Below are 12,556 nucleotides of genomic sequence, written 5' to 3'. Positions count from 1 at the left end.
TAGCCTCTTCTTACGTAAACTGTCACAGCTGGAAAAAAACATTGTGAAATTCTCCTGAATAGAAGAATGCTGTTTTACTTTCACAAGAACTTAACGCCTTTACCTTTGAATAAACCTTTGAGATCTAAAACTACCGGCGAGGTGTGCAAACGTTGCAGCGCGTGTGGGCGGGAAACAGGTTGCGTGGGTGGCCGATATGCAAAAGCGTTACCTGGCATTAAGACAGGATGGCCACCAATTGGGAGGATAAGGAAGTCAGGGATATAAAACAGCTATTGTGGCTGGGGCAGCACCTAGTTGTGTGGTTCGTATTATGCTGTCATCACTGATTGGAAGCGTCTGGGAAGTCCAGGGGAGAGTGCTCGCTGTAAACACCTGTTCGTGGCAGTGCACTGTTTTTGGGAAAGCCGGAGCCAAGAGTGGCACTCGCTGTGACCCCATTACAGCCCGGGTGGGATCACGTTCAACAACTCTGGTAAGCAGTCACGCTGTTTCGGTAAACATTAGAGGGGCCAGAGTGTAGTGTGAGTGTAGTGTGTGTCTGTAGTGCTGGGAAATATGTCAGAGGATTTGTGATCATCATTTATTTTCATTTAGTGATGTATATAAGTGTTTTCTTTTCTAGTTTAGACATAGTTTACACCCGCTTTAGACATCATTTAGTCCAACTTAGACACTTATTTTAGATAGTCAAATATTTTATGTGGTCGTACTTATGCTAAGATGCTGATACTAAAATTTGTAAATGATGTATTTTATTGTTCTTGTTTTAAGCTGATTTTAACAGCTGTACTGAAAAGTATCCTTGTGCAGCATATTCACAGAGATGTACACAGTCCCTGAAATAAATACATCGCTAATTGTTATTTTGATTAATATTTAGGCAACATTATCAGTCGATTCGAAAACCTTGGATTCATATTATATAAATGCATTTTACTGTTATTACTAATCAAGAAATGTACATGAAACTCAATGATTTAACCTGTTACCTTAGGGTTAGCAATTATGCATATCCAAATCTTAAAGCGCATAGGCAGGAGAGCTTACAGCCCATATGCCAGTCTGATACCTCATTTGAATGCCAAGACCTTCTAGTTCCTGAAAATATGTGTAAGATCTGTGTGAGTGAAACACAACTTACATCACATTTGCCGCTCGTAACCCAAACCATAACCTGACTCGAAACCTAATCCTAACTAAAACTACACAAAAAAAAAACTTTTATAAGGAAATTTACGCCTGATTCTCCTAAGATTTCTGCTCTTACTGTTCTCTGGAACAGATAAGATGATACCTGCTAAGCCACGGTTAACGCTCATGCCACGTGCTGCTTCTGAACACACTTGGCAGGCTGTCAAAAGAAGGGACGGGATCTTCTGCGGAATTACGGCACGGTGGCACGTACTATGTCTCCGGGGGAATCTCACTGAATGATCACGGTGACTTGAACTCTTTGAAAAGTGATTTGTCGGATCCTTAGCGCAGGTCTCTTTGTCAACGCGTGTCAAACAGATGTTCCGTATGAATAAGTGACATCAATGCGGCGTCAACGGATTTGCATGAGGTTGATGTTTATTGCGCTATAAAAATAAAAAAAAAGCTGTTACTGGTAGCTTCTGAACGACAGGAGGCTGCCTGACAGTTGTATGCAATTAGGCTTTTAATTCTAGAATTGTTTTCAGTGAATAGACTATATTTAATGTGTTGCCATTTCCGCTTCAGTGCGACTGCTAGAATTCCTTTATTTACATGTGATGCAAATTTAAGTACACTTACTGTATGATCATTGTTGGCTTTATTTAGTTCCACATATGCCAAAGAAGGCTTGCCATATAACAACACCGGTGTGCATATTAAAGATAAGTAAAGCAAATGAGGTGACCAAGTGCAGCAGCTAGAAATGCTCATTAAGTATTAATAAGCATTAGTAATAATTTCAGGGTTAGGTTAAGGGTTAAGGTCAGGGTTAGGTTAAGGGTCGGCTATGAATAAGCCGATTATTAATGGCCTATTAGTATGTTAACAGGAAAAAGTGTGTAAATACTTTACAAGCATATTATGAATGCTTATTAGTACCTTATTAACACTTAATGAGCACACCTTAATATGAAGCGTTTCCGAAAATGTTGCTCTATTATTATATGCAGAGTATGCAAATTATTTTGTGCCATATGCTATAACATGTGGTATTCTCGCCGTAGAGCTTCTGCGCCATGAAACATAGGAGTTTACCTGCAACAGAATGAGCGTAACATCGAGCAGCCTTTTGGAGAGCCCCCTGACCTGGGACCTACTCAATCCTTACCATGACAGTAAGTTAGCAGCTTACGCAGCATTGTGTATTTATTTATCATGTTATTTAAATGAGTCTTGGGTGTAATATTGTGATTGGGTTGAAAAAGTTTGAATGCTACTCTGATTCAGGGGAGAATCTTGATTAGCCTCTAATGGCAAAGTAAATAGCCTCGGATGTACCGAGGTATGAATCAAGTTATTGAGAAACTAGATATGCAAAATGAATTCCAGAATAAATGCACTTTCACTTTACTGTAAACATGTTTTGCTCTCAACAAAGATCACCAGCTTTGATATGTTTGTACACCGCCTGAGGAGTAGGAAGCCTCACTAAACAAAGAAGAAGATAAGGAGGAAATGTTTCTTTGTCACCTGCGCAAATGTCTGCTGTGACCTTTTTCAGTCTATACAGTGACCGTGACATAAATGCCAGTTGTGTCAGGGAGGGAATTCACAGAGCAATAATACTATTACTGTTTCTGGTGACGCTTCGTGCTCATCAGATATCGACTTGGTATTTTCTCAACCGAATGATTTTCCCCTCCCCCCTCGTCTGATCCCTTTGCTGATATCAAATGAAACAAGGACATAGGGAAGAAAGCTTGCCATTTTGGAGGGCTCGGTCCTGGATTCAAGCTGCATTTATGTTGTTCCCTGGTGAAAAACACAACTGGGGTTTTGCTTTATGTCGTCAGTGTTTGCACAGTTGAATTATATTAACCTGTATTAATATAAATCATACAAAGCGTCGGTATAAACAAACACCCATTGTTTGTCTCATTGCAGTCCACACCATGATCTCTGGATATTCAGCTCACCTGTTTCCCCACGAGTCGCCCCCTCAGTTCTGGAGTAAATACCAGGTTTGGGACTGGCTCCAGCAGATCATGGACGTGCACCAGATCGACATGTCCAACCTTCCCCTGCAGAACTTTGACATGGACGGACATCAGCTCTGCAGCCTCAGCTACCAGGACTTTCTGTTGGCCGCAGGCAGCGTCGGGCCCATCCTCTTCCACAGCCTCTCAGAACTCAAGCTGAGCGGTGCGTTTTTTTGGAATTGATCATGTTGTAAAGTGTTTTTCCCTTAAAAACATACAGACTAGTTTTATCTGACTGAGGTTGTCTTTTATCTCCAGATGTTAAGCTGGTTTCAACCCTCTTTTAGCGTCATGTCGAAAACCTTTGAATTACTAAACACTAACACAAAGCCATTGCTTCCAGTTCTTTACTTCCATACTAGTGCCTAGTGTCTAAAATGATAAAACTTGTGAATGAAGCGCTTTAAGAAAACACTTTTTTCTGTAGGGAGTGTGCGCGAAAGGGGAATATGTTTTGTTCCCAGTACAGAGATAGTGTTGATGAAGTGTTGGTTAGGGGGAATTGCAAGCTAGTCAGGGGTCGCACCGCATGCTGTTCTAGAGGGCCAACACATCACTGTAAGCAACAGAGATGATGAATTTGTTGTTTACACTTGCTGAAAAACAGCTTTCCTAACAAAGCGCACAGGGAGCTGGAAGCAAAAGGCACCAGCTTACACGGTTTTAGGTCTTTCACAAACTTACCAAAGAAGTTCAAAATGTTGAGCAATGTGACATGTGTAAAGTTCCATGGAATTTCCAGTGAAAAAACGTGTAACACAACAGGTTTAACCTCCGGTAAGAAAATCTAGCTCTGTGTCACAGACACATAGAGCTTCTATTGTCATTGTGTGCAGAATGTGATGTTGGTATTCAAATAGGCATTTGCATGCAGAAAAAAACAAATCCCTTTGGTTATTGATTAAGCCATATTTTATATTTTATATTTACTTACTTACTTACTTTACTGTTTCTGCACACAGGGCAATATCAAATGGAAATAGGACAACTGCATCTCAAACAAGAAGGTATAATTCCTGCTGCCGCTATACAATGCAAATATTCTTTTTGAGCTTTTAACCATTGTTTAATGTTGTATTCTTTTAAAAATCCTGCATATTTAGTTCATTTCCATCTGCAGAACTGAAAAACATTCCTTACACTAGTATATATCACCACACTGTATTTTATGAAGCTCTTCTGTGCACGCTGTGACTCAGTGAAATAAAGCAGAAAAAAGTAACAGATCCTTTTTTTTCCCCACAGTTGACACATACCCAGATCCAGATCCCAGCTTGTCGCCCACAGGTATCGTATTAAATGGCATACACTCAACTACCTTTAGTCATTTCTTGTGTAAGTTATTGTTTACTTTCACAGAAATCTACGAACCCCCATTTTGTTCCATCCCACCTGTTGCCTCCCCCGTGCCTTCAAGCCCCGGTATGAAGTCACTCAGACATTGCTTCATCAAGTTTTACAACCCCATAAACTGACTTGACACTTTCACTTTTCATTCTGCAGAAATTAAAAGGTGCAACAGTCGGTCGCATCAGGCCAAAAGACAAAGTAAGTACCAGAGGAAGATTGGAGTCCAACAACTTGTGTTGCAATGTGTTTTATAACATACTATAGGGCTGCAATAGCAAGTTGCAAAGGCTGCAGTAATGTCACACAATAATTGTTGCAAGCAGAAAAATATGCTGATCAGGTCACAGGCACCAGTCCCGTGGGTGCTGCGGGGCTCGAGCCCCCACCCAAATCTTTAGGCTCTCAGGCGATATTGCCCGATTACAACATAATCTGAGCCAGCCAGTCGGGTCAGTCTGACAGATTGTGGCAGGACAGGGGCTGAGCGGTTAGCATTCTTGCCTCACAGTTTTATTTGTTTATTTGAGCTGTTGAAGTTCTGCTCAAAAGGAGTGGGCCGAAGCAAAAGCTGATAAACAACCACTCCTGAGGTCCTTAAGCGAGAAGGTCACGGTTTGGCACATCCTGGCACGTCCAGAATCACCGCCCTCTGTATTTTTCTTATACAAAGGGACATCAGTCAATCAAAACACATCAACAGTAGGGGAGTTACGTGATTTATAATCCCGTTTGAATATTAATGTAGACCTGCTAATAACACTGCATCAACAGCAGCATCAAAGGATGGGTCAAATGTCAAATGCAGGCTACCCTAAGAATGGCGTGTCACCTGTTTAGCTTCATAAAGAGAGCACCAGACTGTGATGCTGTGATGAGTGTCAAACCTAACACTCATCTATTTTTTTCTTCAGAGGGTCAGTCGTTTGACTGGGCACCCACTAGGAAAAACAAAAATTGGCTTTGGCACAGTAATAACATGGTAATAATAGGATGGGAATAGCATGCAAAGTATGCATAACAGAGGATGCATAATGGTAATGTTTTTATCATTACCAAGGAATTGGTTATGTTTCCTGGTATATCAGTCTTTACACAGAATTAGTGTTAGGGTATGAGTTACAATCTTATTATCATGAAATTAATTAGGTGTGTGTTTTTATTTTCATGTAATCACCATGATATAACACTTTGTTTACTAAGCCATTTTTTATATAATTTCAATGCAATTATTGTTGTTAAGTGCTGCCTGTTACATATTGTGTAAAAAATAACAGTGCCAAAGCAGCTTGGATTGCTGTGCTATGAGCCAACACTCAATAATGTTTTGCAAATTATAAGCAAGTTGATCCGTGATTAATAAGCTTTTAATTGTGCTCAAGAAGACTGGTTGTTTTCCCAACTATTTATTGGAGCTCTATCTAATGCACACATTAATCATAATCCATACCCTTTACGCAGGTTGGCTTCCCATAGCGGGCCAAATCAAACTCCATGAAGTTTTGCTTTGGGCCCTCCTGTCGTAGGTTAGATGAACTCTATACAAATGTTTTGAAATGCATGCGATTCTAGATTAGCCGTTCAGGCTTTCAGTCTCCCAGGATGAGTTTAAAACACGCACTTTGAACACATTCCCGATGCTAAAAAGAACTGTATAGCACAAACAATGCCAACACTTTTCAGAAAAATTGCATTTACATCCAAAATGATTAAACTCTGTCCTCTCTCCCCTGCTCAGGCCCCAGAGGTACCCACCTATGGGAGTTCATCCGGGACATTCTGCTGCATCCAGAACGCAACCCGGGCCTTATAAAGTGGGAGGACCGGACAGAGGGGGTCTTCAGGTTCCTTAAATCTGAAGCAGTGGCTCAGCTCTGGGGAAGGAAAAAGAATAACAGCAGCATGACGTACGAAAAATTAAGTCGAGCCATGAGGTAGGATACACCATGATACTTTTATTGTTAATGATGAAATGTTCTACTGTGAGCCTAATCCACCTTTGATAATAAAAATAATAGTAAATTCCTAAATAGAGTGTTTGTTTTCCAGATATTATTACAAAAGAGAAATCTTGGAGCGTGTGGATGGGCGACGGTTGGTTTACAAGTTTGGACGTAACGCAAGAGGATGGAAAGAGACTGAGAAGTGATTACTTTCTTTGTATATATGTATTTTGTATGGTGTGTTTTACGTTTTTTTTTTTATAATGCTTACTGAGACTGTTTACACTAGTTTGCTTTAATGACTTTCTCTGAATATTTTATTGTGTTGTAACATTGCACTGACTCATACAATGTGTGCCTCGAGAAGACTAGCACTGTCTTTTGTCATAATCCAAATAAAACAGGTTTTATATTTTAATATGCTTAGTCTATGCTGTGATTGGTCCTGTAGGATCACAGTGACATAATTATCACATGGCCAACTTCTCAAACTCCTGTTTCAATCTGGAAACCTTCTGATAACATACATACCTACAGTATGTGATGACAGTGAGAATACATTAGCAAGCCACTTAGAGCTTAGCACTCACTTGCCTACATACCATGGTGTTTATGTAATTATTTTGTGACGTGTACTGTCTCATCACAGACTGTCAGCACTGAGTTTTGAGTTACACTGTCAATTTGCATGGAAGCCCTACAAGTTGTAGTCCACTGTTCCCTGAAGTGTACGTTTACACATTTTTTCACACAGGCTGAAGTTGTTCTTATAAACTCAGACAATTATAGGCATGACTTTGTCAAGTCCAATGCAGAGGTACTTAGTATCATTATACAAAACTTGTGTTTGTTGTGGTATGTCAAATGAATGGGTGAAATTAACATATTTGTCTTTCGAGAGAGAACTTTAAGTGCCTCATAGAATGCACTGGCTTTGCATCTGTAAACCAGTGGCGGCTGGTGATGTTTAAACCAGGGGGGGCTGTTGCCTCTACCTACCTTCAATTATATTTTAGAAGATGCTTATAAACATTGTTTTTAACTTAAAAAAGAAAGTTATCTTTGGGGCATGTAATAATATCATTATTTTATGTAGAATATATTCAAAACTTATTGTTTAGTTTTATTCAACAATAAAATAAATAATTTCTGCCTTAAGTGTAATGATAGTCACTATACATATTTTTGTTGTGCACCACTGAGTTGTGTTTTGTACCAACAGAACCAGAACAAAGGCAGGAGGTGTTTCCTCTTTGATTTCATGTACAGTTTTAGTCCCAGACCTGCTATGGTTCCATTAAGAGCCTCAGAGCCACAGGTTTAAACCCGTATAAACCGTCAGACAAATGATCCGCTCAGAAATAATGTGCAGCTCACGTTTAGAAGAGAGTCCTCCTCCTCCTCCTCCTCCTCCTCCTCCTCCTCCTCCTCCTCCTCCTCCTCCTGTAGCACCTGGAGCTCCTCCTCTGTTTCCCTCAGTGAATGAATGACGTTCTCCTCTCCTGTCGTAGCTCCTCCTCACGGTCCTGAATCTTCTCTCCATCAAATGTCCACGTCCTGGGACATGTCTGTCCAAGTCAGCGAGGGTTGTCCCAAAGTGTGAAATAAACAAGCAGCAGCTAAAGCAGATGAGCTAGTTAGCATCGTCATGCTACCTCCAGGAAAGTCCGTATAGACGTGACTTCTGACGGAAGAAAGTTGTCCCAAGTCCATTAGTTTGACTAAATCCTTTCACCTCCTCTCAGGAAACAACACGAAGCTCCTCCGTCTATCAAATAAGAAGTTTTTCCTCCGATCGTCCGTGAGCTCAGAGCTGCTGCTCATGTTTGTTTACAGTAGACACTTCCTCGTCTTTCACCTGTTAAATCCCCGATGGGCGCTTGGCCTCAGCGCCCATCGGGGATTTATTATTGCGCGTCTCTGATTGGTTGAATTAATGATATACAGTGACGTTTTTATACCATATCAGAGCGCCATTGGTTAGATCGCGTGGGCGCTGTTCCTGCCGCCCCAAGCACAAAACTACACATTTATGAAGCTGTTACAGCGGTTACAGCACAAGATGAACCAGGCAGACAAAATGACACGCTCCTTCACCTCCGCTCTCCCTCCCTCAGTGTAAAAAACACCTGTACATAAGAAAGTTATGACTTTTCTAAACTTAAAACTTTTTATTTTATTTGCAAAATTGATAGGAGGGGCGGCGCCCCACCGCCCATAATGGACCAGCCGCCACTGCTGTAAACTATACACCAATGTCCATATTTTGATGTCTTAAACAATAAAACATTTGTTTTTATAGTTTCCCTTTAATATTATTATTATTATTATTATTATTATTATTATTATTATTATTATTGTAGTATTGCCCTGTACATATAACATTTTGCTGCCCAGTCAATCCAGTCCGCAGTGGGACTAATGGATTCCCATGCATACCACAGTCTCGTAAACAGTAAACCAGTGCTGCTTTTATAGTTTTGTCCCTCTGTACACTTTATCATGAAACTTTACTGTTAATTATTTCACAATTCATCCCATAAACCACACATAAACCACACAGAAACCTGAATTACAAGTCGATAGTACAATGTTCCCACATATCAAACAATACAATCGTGCAATCTAGTAGTTACATATTGAGTGTGTGCATGTGACAAAACCAGATGACCTTGGTCAATTTGTGTTATATTTTGAATGATATTGCCAAAGCCTGGCCTGCGTGGGTTACAGTATGGTTTCTATCTGGTGTTGTGTTCATAACCTAATATGAACTTGATGAACTTTTCTTGTTTTTTTCTTGTAGTCTACAGGTGCGGGACTTTGTTGCATATCTGGCCATAAGCTATGTTTTTTTTTTCTTACTGGAAACATTGATCATGACAGACTCAAAGATTGTTAACAGTTTGACTGACATGGACTTTGTATGCTCCAAAGACTATGCAAATACACGTAAAACATAAACTATCGGGTGTAATCTTTTCTTTGTAAAAACTAAAGGTAATTACAGTCTCCTTCATGACAAACAGGTTTATCAAGTGACAAGATTACACACTCACACACAAAAATCAACATAGCTTGAGTGGAGGTGCAGGTATAAGGACAGTGTATGTAGTGTCCTCGCATGAACTTGTGTAGACACTAGACAGTTGTAGTGTGGCTACAGTATGGCAAGAGCAAACATGAATCTGAATTGGAAGTCAGTCACCTATAGATTGAGAAATTGTAAAGTAAAGGTAATTGCTATGACAAAAGTGTGTGTTCTTGCAAATTTTAAGCAACATCCAAAAACCCCTATGTAGGCACAATTTAGGTTGTGCCTAAATTTAGATTGTGATAATAAGTCCTGGTGCTATTTCCTCAAAGTAATGTAAGTAAGTAAATTTTGTAGTTCATTAAACTTTACTTAGTAACTTATTAAAATCTATATTTAGGTATGTCTGTCTTATTTATTTAACCTTTACTTAACCATAAAAAAAAACTCATTGCGATTTCCGATCTCTTTTACAAGAGTAACAAAGAGGCAGCAAACACGTCCATAAAACAGTGCACATATCAAATACCAAATACATCTTGGTGAAACATCTGCAACCGCCACGACTTTGTACCAATTCTGGAAACTTCAATTTAAAAGAGCTTGGAGGGACCAACTCTCGAAAACAAAACTCAGCTCATTTTGCAGCTGATTCCAATCAAAGGGAGCACACATTTGAAAAGCCTTTTCCCCATCTCAGTCCTTACACAGAGTACAAAGGATGTAACCAGTGCTTGGTTTGAGAGACGTGTGACTGTAAATAAGAGGAAAATAACCAAGTCATGTTTTGTAAATAAACATGTCCCAATTAATAAAACGGCGAGAAGAGAGAGACGGCCAACCAACAATGGAGACAGTGACTGCAGCACCTTAGTAGAAGCATGCCTGTGAATAATGTCACTATGATCCAAGACTGGGAAGTTGCGGCAACAAGTTGATTTTTTGGCCCTAAAAGATGAGTGAGTGAGTAAGTAAGTGCTTTATAACTAAACAGTGTTCAGGTGTTAGTCCTGAGCCGCTGCGACTGAGCTGCGCCGCCACTGTGGGTCAACCTGACCAGCATGTTTTTGGAGGTAGAGGAAACCGTAGTACCCGGAGGAAACCTGGCTGGTTGCCTTAAGTGATCCTCTGATCCTCTAAAAACAGTGCAGAGCCTCCTGGGTTTGTCCCTGTTTCAGAGCGTGGTGTCCTGCACTGGTCAGCTCCACCTCTTCCCTCCTCTTCCTCCTGCACAACTCCCTTCACTCCACAACAGTCTTTCACCATCTTCTGGGAAGAGTTTAGAAGTTAGTCTGTTTTATTCTCCAGTGAACGTCCATTAGCCAGAACACTAGAAGGCATGTGTGGCTTAGCTGTGAGTCTCGCCTGGTTACCTCCTCATTTGTTCCTTTTTTGCTTCCTGTAGCTCCTCTTGTGATGCCTCCACTCTGCTGCCTCCACTGTGCTGCAGGTGTGGGGGCTCTTGGTGCCTCTTCAGTGTCTCAGAAGAAGAAATTTGTAGGTCTCAAATGGGTTTGGGGAAGGGAAGGGAATCTAATTTGTATAGCGCTTTTCATATGACACAAGTCACACCCAAAGCGCTTCACGCATGAAAGGGAGGGGGGTTCATTCACTCCATGCTGATAAGCTACATTTGTAACCACAGTTTCCCCTGGGGTAGACTGACAGAAGTGAGGCTGCTCACATCTGCGCCAACGATCCCTCCGACCACCACCAACCACTCACACTGGGTTGGGGTGTGAAGTGGGTGAAGTGTCTTGCCCGACACAACGACAGTCTGTACCTGCAGAAGCCAGGATTCAAACCCCTAATCTTCCGATCATGAGACGAACCGCTCTACCATCTGCACCACTGTCGCCCGGGTTTAGCTGATAAGCTAGCTGTTTACTTTTAAAAAACAGCTTTCTTCCGGACCATTATGGACTCTTTGGAGTAAAAAAAGAAATCCACCGATCCCCACAACAACACGGCAAAGACCTACTAAAGTATCCAGTAAAACAATGTCACACAGAAAGAACAAATGCAGTTCGCAGAAAAAGGCAAAAAATGCAGCTGTACCAACAGAGAGGGAAGTTGTAACACTAGAAACCAAGTCTAACTTTGACCAGACTCTGAATATGAGGAGTGAATGTAAGAGAAGAGAACTGTAGATTATGAAACCGAGATGTTTGCACTGTGTTCAGGTGAGTTGATAGTGAATGAGCAGAAATTAGCCAGTCTCTTCTATGATTAAAGGAACTCCACACTGATGTTTGAGGAAAAAATAATCACAGACTGAATGTATATAACAGCATGTCCTCTAAGATAATAAACACTGATTAGCTCATTGGCGACATTGTTCTTTAATGAAACAAGTGGCTTGTGCAATTTGAGCTCAAGTGGCACAATGCCGAGTTCTGCCTCGATTCCTTAGGAAAAAAAATAGATAATATAATCAATCAAGAGCCTTACTCCAGGAAAATGGTTAGGGGTCCCTGAGTATGCTGCAGACAAAAAACTATACGCAGACATTTTTGTCTCATTACTGAAACATAATGGATGTCCAGTCGTCTCTAACTGGCAAACCCGAAGAGTGACCGGCAGCTTCATTGCCATTTATGCATCAGCACGTGTGGACTCTAATGGTGTTTCTCATGTCCGATCAGTGCCGCCAGGAGCGGGGACAAAGATGTGATGATAATGATGGGAGCCAACAGTTAAGCAACTTGTCACAACTGATCTGCGCACAGAGACAAGGGGACTGCTTTGATTAACAGTCAGTGGAGCCTGCATGCAAATTCACCCTTTACATAATTTACAGTCAGTTTGCCTATGCCCCAACTGATATTAATCATTTGCAGTCATGTCACATTCTAGCCCAAACTGGATCTCCGCAGCTCTTTCTTATGTGAATGGCTCAGATCTGCGTATTGTTGTTGTTTTTTACTCATGCAGCATTTTCTATCTTCTTCCTATGTGTGGCCTTGTTACACATCATTTCAATGTGCTGGAAAAAAAAGTATGATTTTCCAGCTTGCAATTGTTATTAGACACTTCTCTCTCTTTTTTTTCCT

The 12,556-nt window shown here is 40.8% G+C and overlaps 1 protein-coding gene across 1 annotated transcript; it reads left to right on the top strand.

Moving 5' to 3' along the window:
* Positions 1 to 414: 414 nt before the first annotated feature.
* Positions 415 to 6,738, top strand: ehf (ets homologous factor). The gene is made up of 9 exons (XM_079568452.1): positions 415 to 475; positions 2,205 to 2,315; positions 3,085 to 3,342; positions 4,142 to 4,186; positions 4,425 to 4,466; positions 4,539 to 4,601; positions 4,683 to 4,727; positions 6,265 to 6,460; positions 6,576 to 6,738. The coding sequence occupies exons 2-9, from the start codon at positions 2,246 to 2,248 to the stop codon at positions 6,673 to 6,675; spliced, it is 819 nt and encodes a 272-aa protein (XP_079424578.1). The 5' UTR covers positions 415 to 475; positions 2,205 to 2,245; the 3' UTR covers positions 6,676 to 6,738.
* Positions 6,739 to 12,556: the final 5,818 nt, after the last annotated feature.

Source organism: Gobius niger (assembly GCF_951799975.1).
Source record: "Gobius niger genome assembly, chromosome: 12".
In the NCBI taxonomy this organism is placed as follows: Eukaryota; Metazoa; Chordata; class Actinopteri; order Gobiiformes; family Gobiidae; genus Gobius; species Gobius niger.
Note: the sequence above shows the minus strand (reverse complement) of the source record. Positions and strands in the feature narration are given on the sequence as shown.

Excerpts from the sequence above, each read along its gene's own strand:
- ehf (XM_079568452.1), top strand. The coding sequence starts at position 2,246 with ATGAGCGTAACATCGAGCAGCCTTTTGGAGAGCCCCCTGACCTGGGAC. Across the intron at positions 4,187-4,424 it reads ACTGCATCTCAAACAAGAAG|TTGACACATACCCAGATCCA; the intron begins GTATAATTCCTG and ends TTTTCCCCACAG. Across the intron at positions 4,602-4,682 it reads CCCCGTGCCTTCAAGCCCCG|AAATTAAAAGGTGCAACAGT; the intron begins GTATGAAGTCAC and ends TTCATTCTGCAG.